Source organism: Xiphophorus maculatus, chromosome 8 (genome assembly GCF_002775205.1).
Source record: "Xiphophorus maculatus strain JP 163 A chromosome 8, X_maculatus-5.0-male, whole genome shotgun sequence".
NCBI classification, from domain to species: Eukaryota; Metazoa; Chordata; class Actinopteri; order Cyprinodontiformes; family Poeciliidae; genus Xiphophorus; species Xiphophorus maculatus.
In genome coordinates this window covers 19908314-19922365 of record NC_036450.1, presented here as the reverse complement: position 1 = coordinate 19922365, position 14052 = coordinate 19908314, and the positions used below count along the sequence as shown (strand labels likewise).

Below are 14052 nucleotides of genomic sequence, written 5' to 3'. Positions count from 1 at the left end.
AAAGCAAACCAACAAGTCCACCTTTGAATGAGTCAAAATGTTTTTTGGGTTTTTTTGCCTATTCAAAATTAGTACGTAAAACTAATGGCTAGAAATAGCCTATTTTTGTGTTTTTATATTCAGTCAGGTTATCTATGGCTGATATTTTAATTTGTTTGACTTCAACAATTTAAAAGTGACAAAAATGTAAGAAGACAATTAAAAACAGAGCACATGTTTTTTTTTCATTGGTCTGTGTATCACGTAGCACATATTTATAAATGCTTCAGTACCTGACTTCAGATCAGGTTAAGCCTTTTCTGTTTCAGATGAGTTAGGATAATGAAAATTATGTAGGTTTGCTAAGACACCAAAGTAATGGGAGATAGATGATAGTTTATATATTCTTTTCAAATTCAGAAGTTTACTTGCACTGATCAGTAGATTACTACACCTTTAAGAAATTTCTGGAAGACTAGATAATCATGTCATGGCTTTATAAGTTTTTGATAAATAGCATTATTGGAGATTGGAGACACATCTCTAGATGTATTTTTAATTAACATCTCAAGCGTACTGCTTCCTTGTTTAAAGGGAAAGTGTCTGATTTAATGTCAGACATTAAGACAAAAATGTCATGTGATATATGTGGGATATACAAGTATCTTGTTTCAAATGCATATATATTTTACTTAAACTTTATAATCTCAGAAGTTTGTATTCCATCTCTAAAGGATTGGTGGTTTCTTACAGATAAAGTGTCAGATTGCATTTCAATACTCCTCAGTAAATAGGGAAAGAAAAATCAACGATAATAAAGATATGTACATAACAAAACAATGTTTTTGGGGGGGGTTGTATATTGTATTACATACATAAAACTATTCCAGGTGAAAAATGTTGCCTTTACTCATGTTTACCAGAAATGTGACTCCTTGTTGTCTGCTGTTCATTAACTTGGTCCATGTTTTCGTTTTACCTTACACGGGCGACCTTCCTCCTTGTTGGCAAACATATTATAAATGTGTCTTAAGAGGGGATTCATTAAGAAGGGTGTGATTGGCTAGTTGTTGCTACTCTTTCTGGCATCTCTGTAGGATTTGACTTGGTTTATTTATCTTTTGGTTTTTAATTCAGTAGTTTGGATTTTGAATTAAACATTTTATCTGTATTTTTGTGTCCAAGTTAAAACGTCTCTGACCCACAGCAACACTTTGCTTTTAACAGCTGCAGCTTCACATAAAAGAGTGGTTTCACTCACTCTCTTACTGCATAATGCATAAAGTATCCTCCTACGTTTAGACAGATACTTGGTTCCGCAGCCATCAGATCACATTTTGCAAAATAAAAAAATAAAAAAAGTGCATGTCTATATATAAATTCAGAGAGAATTTATAAACATGTTGTGTTCAGTCAGTCTGAGGCAAATATTTGGGATCTTAATGAATTCCGACCTGTCGAATGTGCAGGAACAGGAAATGTGTGAATGCTGCAATAATCACAGGGTGGATGTTGTGATTAAGACGGCAACAATCAAAATCAAGCACATTTGTCATGAAGCAGAAAAAGAGAGAATTTTCTTTTCTGATGTCTTTGTGTTGCAGTACTACATTTGTGATTGGAAACAACATCTGCGATCTCTTCTCTGACTAATATTCCCTGCCCTAATTACATGGAATATTTTGCAAAATGTTAAACTGAAGAAGTTATAAAACTAGCAGCCTTCCTAAGTGTATGCATATTTATGCCTTATATCACAATCCATGTCATTTTCAGTTTTCTAGTTGTAATAAAGAGTGTCTCCATGTTTACAACCAGCAATAATGGTTAATACAATATTTTATTTTGGAAGTTCTTTTTAAAAAAACAAAAGTTTTCAAAACTCTTTGGAACAGATGTCTGGTTCCAGGTTATTAAATTCAGGCTGAGTCTCCAGGATGCTAAAAGCCCTAATTCCTGCCTCTGAGTCCGCTGTACTGCCCGTTCACTGGGAAGCCTGTGTGACATAAAAGTCATCATCTGTGCCACTAAACTTCTCTAGGACTCTCTGATGATGTCCGTGTTCTGCTAAGATTTTTTTTTGACCGAACTGGGCCGTGTGCTCAGACTGCAGTAATGCTCCCAGTCAGACAGTGGCGTCAAACACACAACAGAAAATAATGAGCTGGCATGAAGTTGAAGAAGAAAAACAGCAACATTATTTAAGGAGTGAAATGTGGATGTGTCTGTGTTATGATCTGCTGCTACTCTTCTTCAGATGAATCTGGAGTTCCCTACTTAGATGGAGGCTGATTGAAATACTACATATTTAATCCAAAGCCATTGGATGCCTGGTAGGAAGCTGAAGCTGAAAATAGATTAGAAAGGAAGAGTTAGGTTTTGTAATCGCCAAGCCATAGTCCAGAACTAAACTTGACAGATAATTCATGAACAAGAGGATCTGACAAACAAGGAAGAGCGGACAAATACAAATAAGTCAAGATGTGGATGGTGAGTCTTACCATAGGACACGTGTATCAAACTCGAGGCCCGGGGGCCAAATCTGGCCTGCTGTAGCTTTTTATGTGGCACTCTAAACTTAAAATTACAGCAATGAGTCCCTCCATTTTTTCACAACTCCTCAAAATTCACATGAAATAAACAAATCCTCACATTTTTTCTGATTTTTATTACAAATTTATTTTCAAAATTGGTCAAAAACATTGGGTTTGACTGCTGCCTCTGCCTTACTTGATGCCAAGTTATAGTCGGTGATCAATTCGACTAATAAGTAAATGTCCCATTTAACATCATACATTAGCACACATACAAAATTTTCTTACAAATTTCTAATTTGGCTTCATAAAATCTGTGATTTTGATTAGAAAAATCACAAAAACAATCACAAAATCCAATCACAACTGTTTATTAATATGTTAACAGTTTGATGGGAAGATTTTTCATATGACCCAAAATGAAACTGAGTTTGACACCGCTGCCATAAGAGAACAGAAATGCTGAATTGAATCACAAGGATTTTATGTTTGTTATTGCATCAAGTTAAATATTACATTATTTTGTTGGGAATACTTTAAATAATTTATCATGGTCTTGTTTTTATTGTATTTTTTTTTGTCATCACAAACCTTTGGCTTTTTAACAGAAGTTTGTAGACTTTTGAAACCCTTGTAGTTTATCATGATACAAATAAAAACACAATAAATCCTGAAGAGAATCAGAAACTTCACCTGGTATCCACGGTTTTTATACTCTTACATAATAGAGGGAGGAAAATTGTATTATATGGGGATATTCCTAGCTAAAAATAGTTATATTTGTAAAAATCCTTTCTTATGGGATATTTTTATATAAAAAGCAATGAATGTTAATTTGTAATACTTTGACATAACTAATTAGTCAATATTTGTAAGGAAATGGCCTCTTTCGAATAATTCAGATATTTATTTTCTCTCAAATAAGTCCTGTCCTCCATTGACCTTTGTGTTTGCGCGCGCGCGTGTGTGTGTGAACTTGTGAATCGGTTACTTTCTTCGCCGAACATTTTTATTTTATTGGCGCCTTCATCTCACATCAGACTTCCTGCCGCTCTCCTTGCGCTGTCTTTGTATCTAACAAGACTCCCCGTTGGCCCCTCTCGGGATAAAGCGGTCAGCGCGGAGGCAGAAGCGGCTGGCACACCGAGGCGTAGTGGTGCTGAAGAGGTGAGCCCCGGTGTGACAGCCTGTGGTGGATCGGCAGGCTAATCAGTCGCAGAGAGATCTCATTAGGCTTGTCGACATCGCCGAGTGGGTGCAGGTGGTCCGGTCCCCCACAATGAGCCTCTTCCAAAAACAGGCTCAAGTTATTCGCTCTATTTTTGTTTCTTTTTCCTCCACTCGGCTGGGAGATACGCCGCCCCGTAATCCTTCTCATCCCACTCTGCTCCTCCTTCACTCTCTTTGTTGCAATTTGTCTCCTGTTCTCCCTATGTGTTGTCCTAATTGTCCTCCTCAGCAGCCTTGGACCAACTTAACCTTCCATGCATCATTTTACTCCCTAAGCAAGGTTTTCATTTTCTTTGTTTTCTTTAGGCTTTATTTGAAACAAAGCAAAGACACAGCAAATTGTTTAATAGAACTGAAGAGTCCACATGGATGGGGCCCTTGTTATGCAGCGGTGTAATATTTTCTTTGTGCCTGACAGACGACGTTTCAGTCTGCTGGATAGAAACAGTCCTTTATAGCCCCCTAATACCTCTGGGATCCCTCTTCTGAAGTCTCTGTAATAATGGACAGCTACCTGTTGGCTGCTGAAAAACACACTAGAAAACAAACATGTTAAAGTGTGTGAAATTTGAGGAAAAGCTACCAAGCCTCCCAGCGTGGTGAGTATGTAGTTTTTGTTTCGCGAGGAGAAGCTGTGCTGTGTTAGGTGGGCAATGGTTACAGCAGGTAGAAGGAAGCCGGACAGAATCTTGAACAAGGAAACGACTGATTGATGAATGTTGCAACGCGGAAACCTGCTGTTTCAGCTCGAGGGTCGTAATGAAGGCTGCGCGGTGTAGATGGTTCTCAAGAATCCCACGGTGATTGTTGGCAGTTCAGACAGGAGCCTTGCACCTACGATGGTGTTTGTAGTTGTTAAAAACAGAACTTGACAGGAGAATTGTCAGCCTGGTTGAAATAGTTTTTTTTCTTTTTCTTTTAGTAAAGGTAGAAATGTCCAGTTCAGCTGCCATTATGTGGTGAAGAAGAGATGCAGAGAGACTTGTACTAATACCAGCATGAGAAAAGGAACATAGGTCGATCCTGTGTTAGACATTTCAGAAGGTATTTGCAATTTATAAACTGTATATTTTCATGCTTTTTAACTTTTCTTTTCACATTTTAACAGCAAACGTTGGCATATTGTATTTGGAAGTGCATAATAGTAGGAGAAAAATAATGCATTCCTCCACATTTGTTTTACAAAAACATATTTCAGATGACTTCTGGCTTGGCTTCTGTTAAATGCTGTCCATGCCCAGCTTGTCAGTTTAAGTGAATGGCCATCTCTTGATAAGTTTTGCATTTATGAGGTTCTCTCTCCTTGTTCAAAGCCTTTCACAGAACCTCAGCTTTAATCACCCGAGGTTCATTGGACATCTAAAAGTGGCCTGTTGCCCAGAGTAAAGATGCATCTGACCCATTTCTGTTTCTTATCAACGCATTTGAAAACCATTAACATTTTTCCAACTACTTTCTTACTATGCACGATTTTGTGTTAAGTTCCAAAAGAATACATTAAAGCTTGTAGTTGTATCAAAATGTGAAAAAATTATTTTTGCATGGCACGATAGGGTGCATTTGTAGTTCATAATCATTTATTCATAATCAGTTCAGATAAATTAGTCATATGAAATCACTCATTCCATTGATGAAAAATACTGTTGTCAATCCCAAATGCTGTGAATCAGAGAATGCACACAGTTAGTGGAAAGCAGAATTGACATACAGTTCATGTTACTAATTCTTCTCCATTTTTCACATTTATCGCCACGTTTTCATTTTTTAGCAATATTCTGCTACTAACAGGTTTGTGGTTTTAATATTGTTCATTGTTCTTGATAATTTTTTAACACAACATTCTTTAAAGTGATAGATTTGCACCTACGTGGCACAACAAATCATCAGAGTATGCCTCTGGATTTATCTGCTGTTTGGTTGGTGTATGTAATTATACAGTATTTAGAAGCAGTGGGGAAAAGGTTCAGTGAAGGACCTCAAACCTAAAAAGACGGACAGTTTCTTCAGCCACCAAAGGACCCAGTTTCTCAAGGGGATCCCAGTTAGACTTTATGTCACTCCCAATATTTCCCAGCCTCACTGTGGTGTCTTTGCAGCAGTAATGACTGCTCCCTTTCCTCCCAGAGCCCTGGCTAAAGGAACATACTGCCGCTTTCTCTGAAATTCACCCAACGCGTCAAGACAGCATGCCATTAAACTTTTCCCAAGAAAGTTGCTGCTCATCTTCACATGCAGCTTTTCGTTTAGCACCACGATGATGCATGATTTTGTTGTTCTATTTTCCTAATTTCCCTTTTTCTTTTTTTTTTTTTCGTGTCATGCACAGGTTTGTTTATTTATTTGAGATTTTTTTCTGCATTTTTGATTCCCTGAAATGAGATGGAACACAGGCATTAAAATTAATCATGTTTTGAAAATGGAAATATGTGTTTCTGAGTGTTTTGATAAAAAGCATGAGGAGGGAGGCATAAATAAACATGAGTTTGAGCACACACGCACAAACACACAAGCACACACTCCTCATCTCTCTCCTGACTGGCAGCATCTGCATTCATGGATGGTAAATGTGATAACCTGTAAAGTGGCTTTGTGTTCCCACCTGATGCAGAGATCATTTTAGAATCGGATGGCTGAGGAATATATGGATGCTCAGGGATTCATGTGAGGGGAATTGATGAGAGGAGGAGGTGAATGCTGTTTTTTAGTACGTAGTATCTGCTCATCTCTCTCATGTTCTCTGTTCATTTTCTCTTCACTTGAATTGAGTGGGTGTGGGAGTTTTATTGCCTTTCTGGTAGCGCGAGTGTACATTTACAGCATGTAAATATACGTAGGTGCCTGAAGCAGCTGAAAAAATAAACCTATTCTTTACAAACTGCTTTATTAAGTCGGTACTAATCAGCTCTTTGCTGTTGTAGATGCCAAAGGGCTTTCAGGAAATTACATTTATAGATGTCTATGAGAACTGCAAGCCTCTTTGCAGCAGGAATTAGAGTCCATGAAGCAGAGAAGGAACTTGGTTCATCGTGGCTAGTTTATTCTTTGAAAATCTACAAATTTGATAAAGGGTTATGTTTGGCAATATTAACAAAACATAGACAAAATTGCTTACAAAAAGGCAGGGGGTGTATTTTTGTCCAAGATGAGTAAACTTAATAAAAGTCATGGGAAGTCTACAAGCCAGCATTAAAAAGCACATTTGTTTTGGATATAGTAAAATCTAAAGTCATCCACCATGAAAATGTTGCTTTTGGCATTTGGATCCCTGTTGTTCCAAGTAAAGAGAATATTAAATATTTTGTTTACCGTTTCATAATTTCATAGAAACTACCAAAAATATTCATTTTACTTGACTGATCATAAAAATCTCTTAGATAAAATGCATTTCAGTCAAATCTAGGAAATCATAAATGTGTATTTCTTAGAAAAGGATAACATGCTGGCAATAAAAGTGAGTGTTTTCTTGCTTTCTATATTACTGATGGATAGCATTATCTACCACATATTAATAGATCACAAAATGCAAACGTATGGTGCTACATTAAATTATTGTGGTACACTCCTCAGTAAGTTGCAACAATAACATACCTTACCTCAATACCTATAAGTGGATGCTTCTGGATTATTTCTACATGTGATAATCTGTGACTTTAAAGCCAAAGATCATTTGAAATATTCTCTTTATGGATAATGTTCTTATTGGACACCTAAGGCTGTGGTACAGTTACAGCCGCAATTCATGTTTGAGTGTAAGGATAGAATACAAAGCAAAAAAAAAAAAAGAAACTGATCGACTTTATGAAGACAAATGATCTTAATTAAACAGCCAAAAGGATGAAAATCATGCAGTCCATTACTTCAGATTTAACCACGTATTCAGTTTTATCCTGGTGATCATTATTTATGTGGCATGTTGCAGCAAATACTTGGTGCATAACTATGAATAACCACTAGCTATTGGCGAGTGGTGGTGGAAATATAAAAACATGCATCACAAATTTAGGTATAGCGAATAAGAGAGTGAAGATTTTTCTGTATTTTTTTTTACCCTTTTGCCTCATGTTTCAATTGTTAAACTTTAATAGCAGTCTTCAATGCAAATGAAATGGAGTCCTTTCTTTACTATCAACGTGTTCACGCCAGTGGTATATTTATGCAAATATGAAGCCGTTTTTACTCTACAACCAATGACATGTTTATGTTTTGGATCTTATGGTTTCTCACTTGCATCTCAGTCTGACACATCATCCTCCGGATGCTTCAAAAGGGGTTTCTGTGTCTGCTTCCATCTTTGTTTTTATTTTTTTCTGCTTATGATCCCCTGTAGAACTGCCTCAATTACTGTTTGGCTCTCTGTGCTTGCCTCGCCACTGATTAAAAGGGACAGTGACACTCCATAGGGGAAAGCATCATCGGGAGTTTGTTCACTTTCATGCACACTCTGCTTATCACTGCCTGACCAGCTCCATTACCGTGGCTTTGAGGTCCAGTTTGTAATTGCCTCTTTTTATTACTGTCCCTACACGACAGGGCAAGGAACGACGACCGGCTGCGTCAAGAGACTGTGGACAGCCAAACACACACACCTATATACACACCCCTACATGCACACCCCCACATAGGTACTGTAAATACACGTGAGGAAAATGAGACCATGCACAAAATAAAGCATTTTGAAAATGAAGTAGTGTTTGGCTGAGAACAATTGACCTAATGAAACGGAGGCCATTTAAAACTAACATAAAATTCTTGGCTGATATAGAGTTAAGTTTTAACTCTTGTCTTCATTTGCACAGTTCTTGTTTTTGATTTAAGTCTACTTTTTTTTTTTCATGAGGTTTGTGTTCTGCAGAAAATACATTCTTATAGCATTTTTTGTCCACAGGACTCATAGTGGTAAAATGTACAATTACAGTGGATTAAAAAAAAAAAAGCATGTAAATCAAGTTATTTTGCATATGTCTTTAGATTACGCATGAATTCTTTCCATAAGCTGTTACCACTTAAATATTTAACATGGAAATCTGTTTTTCATTTTACATCGCTCAAATGTCTTTGATTTAATGGTAAGAGCTTTCAAGTGTACAAATTTACACCATATGTATGCCTCAATCACACACTGTGCTTTATTTAAATATTTTACATTAAAAAAGATATCTGCAGTGCACACTTACGGTTTTGTCTTTGCTTGTTGCTCACTCTGAAAGGTGGATAACAAGTTACATTTACACGAGTAACTTTTTAGAAAAACTTTAGGAGTAGTTTTACTGCTGTTGAGTAATATTTTTACAAAATATCGTGGCTCTTAGTTGAGTAAAATTTCTCCATACTCTACCCACTGTAAGTAGTTTTGCTGAATAAATGCAGACATGTCTATGACGTACTGCCAAGCAACTGTGCTCTTTCCCACACTCAATGTTATCTATTGTTGATCTAGTTACCGCTGATCATATCTGGCTGTCATAAGACGTTCACAACTAAAAAAAAAAACAATTTCATAATGCAATCTGCTTGTGGGGAAGCAACAATAGTCTAATTACTTTTTGTTGCAATTGTATTCTCTTACTTTACTCATCACTTGAAACTAATAATGGGATTACAGAAACTAGTAACAAGATACTAACCATCACTGGTTATGCTGTTTTTTAAGGTATCTTCAGATTTAGCAAACATAATGAATAGCTTAAAATAGAAAGGCTTGCTTTCTTAGAACTATGGAAAATAAATGAGAGTTGTGTTTTTTTTTTTTTTGTACATTTTGAGATCAGCTCTGAGGAGCTGACACAGCACCTGTCATCGAGATGGAACCGATGCAAGACTCGGAGTAAAACAGGCAGATGTCAGCTGTGCTGAAGGGCTTTGCAGAACATCTTTCAGCAGATGGCAAAGCTCAGTGATCAAGACCCTGAATATATGTTGAAGTCAGCACATTTACATTTTTTTTTCTGGTGCTCCCTGTACATCTGCTAGTTGTGCTTTATATAGCACATAGCTGAAACAAAGAAAATTGCATAGATAGCTGAGAATTTTCTATCTGTGTCGTCGTGGAAGGCGATAAATGACACGTGCAACGCAAATTACCTCTGTGTGCTACGATTGTACTGCTACAATGCATCCATTCAGGTGTTTAATCACAGCTTGTGCATGTGTTGTACAAATTTACAGTAACTGATGTCACCTGTCTGCTCATTTCACAGGCTCCATGAATATGAGGTGAGCTTCAGGCCTCATCTGTCTGCCTTTGAGTTCCAGCGCCTCCTTCACAACCTGACGACTCTGAAAATCAGCAATGCTGGGGGACACAACTGTAAGTGGGCATTTCTGTTTTTAAGTGTCATAAGATCACTGTATTAGACACAATAACTTAGTCAGATATAGTTGAAACCAGATATTTACATTTACACATACACTCTTTTTGTTGTTGTCACCATCCAAAGTTAAATCAGACCAAATGTCTTTTAGGTCAGTTAGTATGACCAAAATTATTTTTATTTGGTAACTGCTAGAATACTTGTCGATTATTTTATTTTATTTTTTGTTATATATTTTTTTATTTTCTTCGAATTCAGAAGTTCAGCACACATTTATTTAGTATCAGGAATAATCGTCTTTTGAACCGTATCTTTGAGTCCAAAACCAAAACCTAAAATAAAAACATAGCACAAATGGAAAAACTGAAATAAAAAAATGTATAAAGTAAAATGTATTCTATATGTTTGACTCACCAAATTAATTACTGTCAGCTGAACAGACTTGTGGTGTTTTTTCTACAGTGAATATCAAATAATCTATAGACAATTCATCACTAACCAACTCACCAGGTTTTAAGTCTGGTTCAGTTTTCTAGTTGGTCCATGATTTCAAACTAACAAACAATTCTCTTTTTTTCCCCAAGGTGTGTCTGGTATCACTTGAACTTATATTTGGTGACAAACAGAGGGAACAGAATGCAAAAGTAGCCAATTTGGTTCAGGGCGCCTTTTACTCTGTTCTGGTCACCGATACTGGATCCAGCAAACCATCACAAACTATTACGCTTCCTCCTCCATGTTTGTCACTACATAAATTCTTTAGCCATCTTTACAGTGAACAAAAATCTGGCTGGCTGAATCAAAATTTTTAATTTTGAGAAGAGTACATCACAACAATCAATCTTGAGTGGTGCAGTCTCATGGCCCAGTCAAGCATACCATTTTTTTCTGATATCTTAGCAATGAGTTTTTTGCTGCAGCTTGAAGCATTCTCTTTATAGTTCAAACTGAGTGAAGGTTGCCACAACTGAAGTGTGCCTGATGCTGCATTTCTTTGATTCTCCTCAGTTGTTGATGCACAGAAGCTTTTCTTCGGACACTGTTGTGGCTTTCCGTCTGATACCGGACTTTCTGTCAATACTTTCTCCCAGTTTCTACGTGCCTTTTGATTCTGAAGGTAGACTGACCTTCTTCTAAATTTCTCTACAGGAAAGACCTACATGTTTGGTTGTTGTGGTGCTTTATCTTTCTTTCACTTCTTTCTCGCGGCACACTACTTTTTTGGCAACCTACTACTTTTTGCTGACGATACTGCTTGCAAGTATAGTGTGTTTCAAAACTTTTTCAATGCAGACACAAGTAATTAAGAAAAGTTGAGAAACCTGTTGGAATTGGTGTAGCATCAGGAAGGGCCACCCACTGAATAGAGCAAAAACGACACACGCAAACACCAGTAAAGGTTTCTACATTTGTCTCGTCATTTAAAAGAAAAAGTCATGCTAGCGGAGTCTAAATACTCACTGAATATGGCAACAAACTGTCTACGATTATGACACTTCTGCATAGAAAGTTCTGTTTGGGAAAAGAAATGTACCACAAATAAAAATGCAACACCGAAGGGAGCTTCCATGACATTGTCACTGTGCTCAGAGAGCAGCTTGGCTTTGAAATACCTACCTTTCCAGAAAAGCTAGAAATGTATTACCCGCTCCTTTATCACGTGTTCTTGACATCCATCTCCTTTTTTTTTTTTTTTTCCCTCGACTTGACGCGTCTTTCTGATATAGTTCTGTAATGAACAAGCAGGATCTGAGAGACACTGACGGATTAGAGCAGCAAGAAGGAAAGAACAGCTGGCCCAAACTACCAGCCCGCTCACACTTACTTGCACCATTTTAATTAGTTGTTCCAAGCAGGCATCACAACACCCAATGTACTTCCTGTGTGCTTCCTACACGCATACAAACAGTGCTACAGAAGTTTTTGTTCGCAAACAAACAGAGGCACAAGTCATGCATATTCCATAAAACTGTTTGCTGTACCCACCATGTCCCCGTGCCATCTCTCTTGTACTGTACAGTGGGGAAAAACTTAGATATTGATTTGTCTTAGTCATTCTTAAGCAGTCCCAAATATGTCTCTTTGCCACAGGCTTTGAGGAGAGACTTGAAATCTCCAGTCAGATTTGGCTTTTTGAAATTCTCTAGGCAAAAAAAAAAGAAAAAACCCGGCTCGTCCTAAAACAGAAATCTCGTAGTCACTTTATATTCTCTACCATTAAAGTAAGCCCCTGTCAGTGTGTGGCTATATTGAATGTTTAAGAGAAATCAGTGGTTTAATGGCTTAACGTTCAGGTACCTTAACAGTCCGCCAGGTTGCAGAGAGCCTTTTAATGTTAAGTAAAAATCTTGACAGCTTTGACAAGGCTTCTTTGAAATAACGGATTGATGGCGACAACCAGCGCAGCGTGACTACAAATGAAAAGCTTTCAATTAACATAAATATAGACTTTGGTGCCTGAAAACTGTTTTAATTGCAGATATCCCCTGTGCTGAATGAGCTAAGAGACAAGGGGAGCAAGTGAAGAGCATAGGGTGAAGGCTAAGGCACATCAGGGGATTGGGAGGAGGACAGGCTCGCGTACTTGTTATCCCTCTGAGGTGCAAATGAAGTGGGTTTCATCACTGTTGAAAGAGCGGCGGGATCGTGGCTTGTTAAAATCCCGAGTCCGTCCTCCTACTCCAGTACTCGCACATTTCTCACCTCTCACTGATCATTATGCGGCATCTCATTCATGCTTGATATCTGTCTATGTAGCCATCCAGTTATGTGTTTAATCACAGCGATGGGGAGAGGAAACGCAGAAATAGACACGAGAGGACCAAAAGTAATTTTGTGGCTGCTGCTCCGAGACCAAAGCGGGGGGCACTGGTTTCAGTTCAGGTTGGCCTGCCCCAATCACTATTCATGAGAGGAGAGAGGGATGTCGAAACCCCCAGAGGAACCTGCATGTTTGACATTCCTCCACATGGTCTCCCGTCTCCTTTTTCTCATGTCGCTCTCTGCCGTGGAAACCTTTTTTTTTTTTTGTCTTTTTTTCTCCCATTTGCAATATCAAAGATCAACTAAATGACTTTATGTGTGTGGGCTCACGCAGGCATACGTGTGCTTGCGCTGGAGAGAGAATTAGGTGTGGCGTCCAGTTACATGTGGGAGGATGAATCTGTTTTTTTTTTTCTCTGCATATTTTTGTGTGTGAACAAGATAGACAAAACATTGGCTGAGGAAATGGAAGGACTATTCTAAGAAGGAACTAACAAAAAACTAAGCGGTGCATAATTATGAAGTGGGAGAAAGATTACACATGTTTACAAATTAGCAATTAGGCAACAATTGAAGGCAATTGGTGGCATTTGTTTTTTAATCTAGATGCTCAAAGCAAACAGCACACCATTAGTTTCCTTGTTTAAGCACATCTTTGAAAAGCATGTACAATTTTTCCCACAGTTCTAAATTATTTTTGGATTAGGTTGTCACATAAAATCCTAATAAACACAACATGACACAATGCGGGAAAAATGGGTTCAGCAGTGTTTCAAACAGAATCCCACATAGAGGCAAGTACTGCACAAACGTGATCATTTTTCTGAAAAAAAATAAATAAAAAAGATTAATTTACTTATCAGTTACAGCTACCAATGCAGTGGGCATTTGTTTATGACTAATCCCATCCCACTTTCCTCCTCCTCCCTCTCCAGACACATCACAGCTTGCGGGGGTAACCCTGACCTCCGCTTCCAGCTTCTCCAGTCCAGCCAGTGCTCCCGCTCCGTGGGTGGAAGCTTGCTCATGTCCTCGAGGCTTTGCGGGCGAGTTTTGCGAGCGGTGCGCCCCGGGATTCACCAGAGAAGACCCCGGCAGAGGGGCTTTCTCGACATGTGTGTCGTGCAGCTGCCACCAGCATGGAACATGTCATCCGGAAACAGGTGAAAAGTTGATTTTCTGTTTAGAATTATCACTGAACCACTATAACATTATATTTCACATATTGTATAAGA

General features: G+C 38.0%; 1 protein-coding gene across 1 annotated transcript in view; it reads left to right on the top strand.

The window, feature by feature from the left end:
- Window positions 1-14052, top strand: part of LOC102228440 (laminin subunit gamma-3) — a 129810-nt gene that overhangs the window by 73558 nt on the left and 42200 nt on the right. Inside the window, exons 11-12 of the mRNA XM_014468646.2 lie at window positions 9941-10050; window positions 13753-13980. Of these exons, the coding sequence (XP_014324132.1) occupies window positions 9941-10050; window positions 13753-13980 (338 nt within the window). The remainder of the gene's footprint in view (window positions 1-9940; window positions 10051-13752; window positions 13981-14052) is intronic.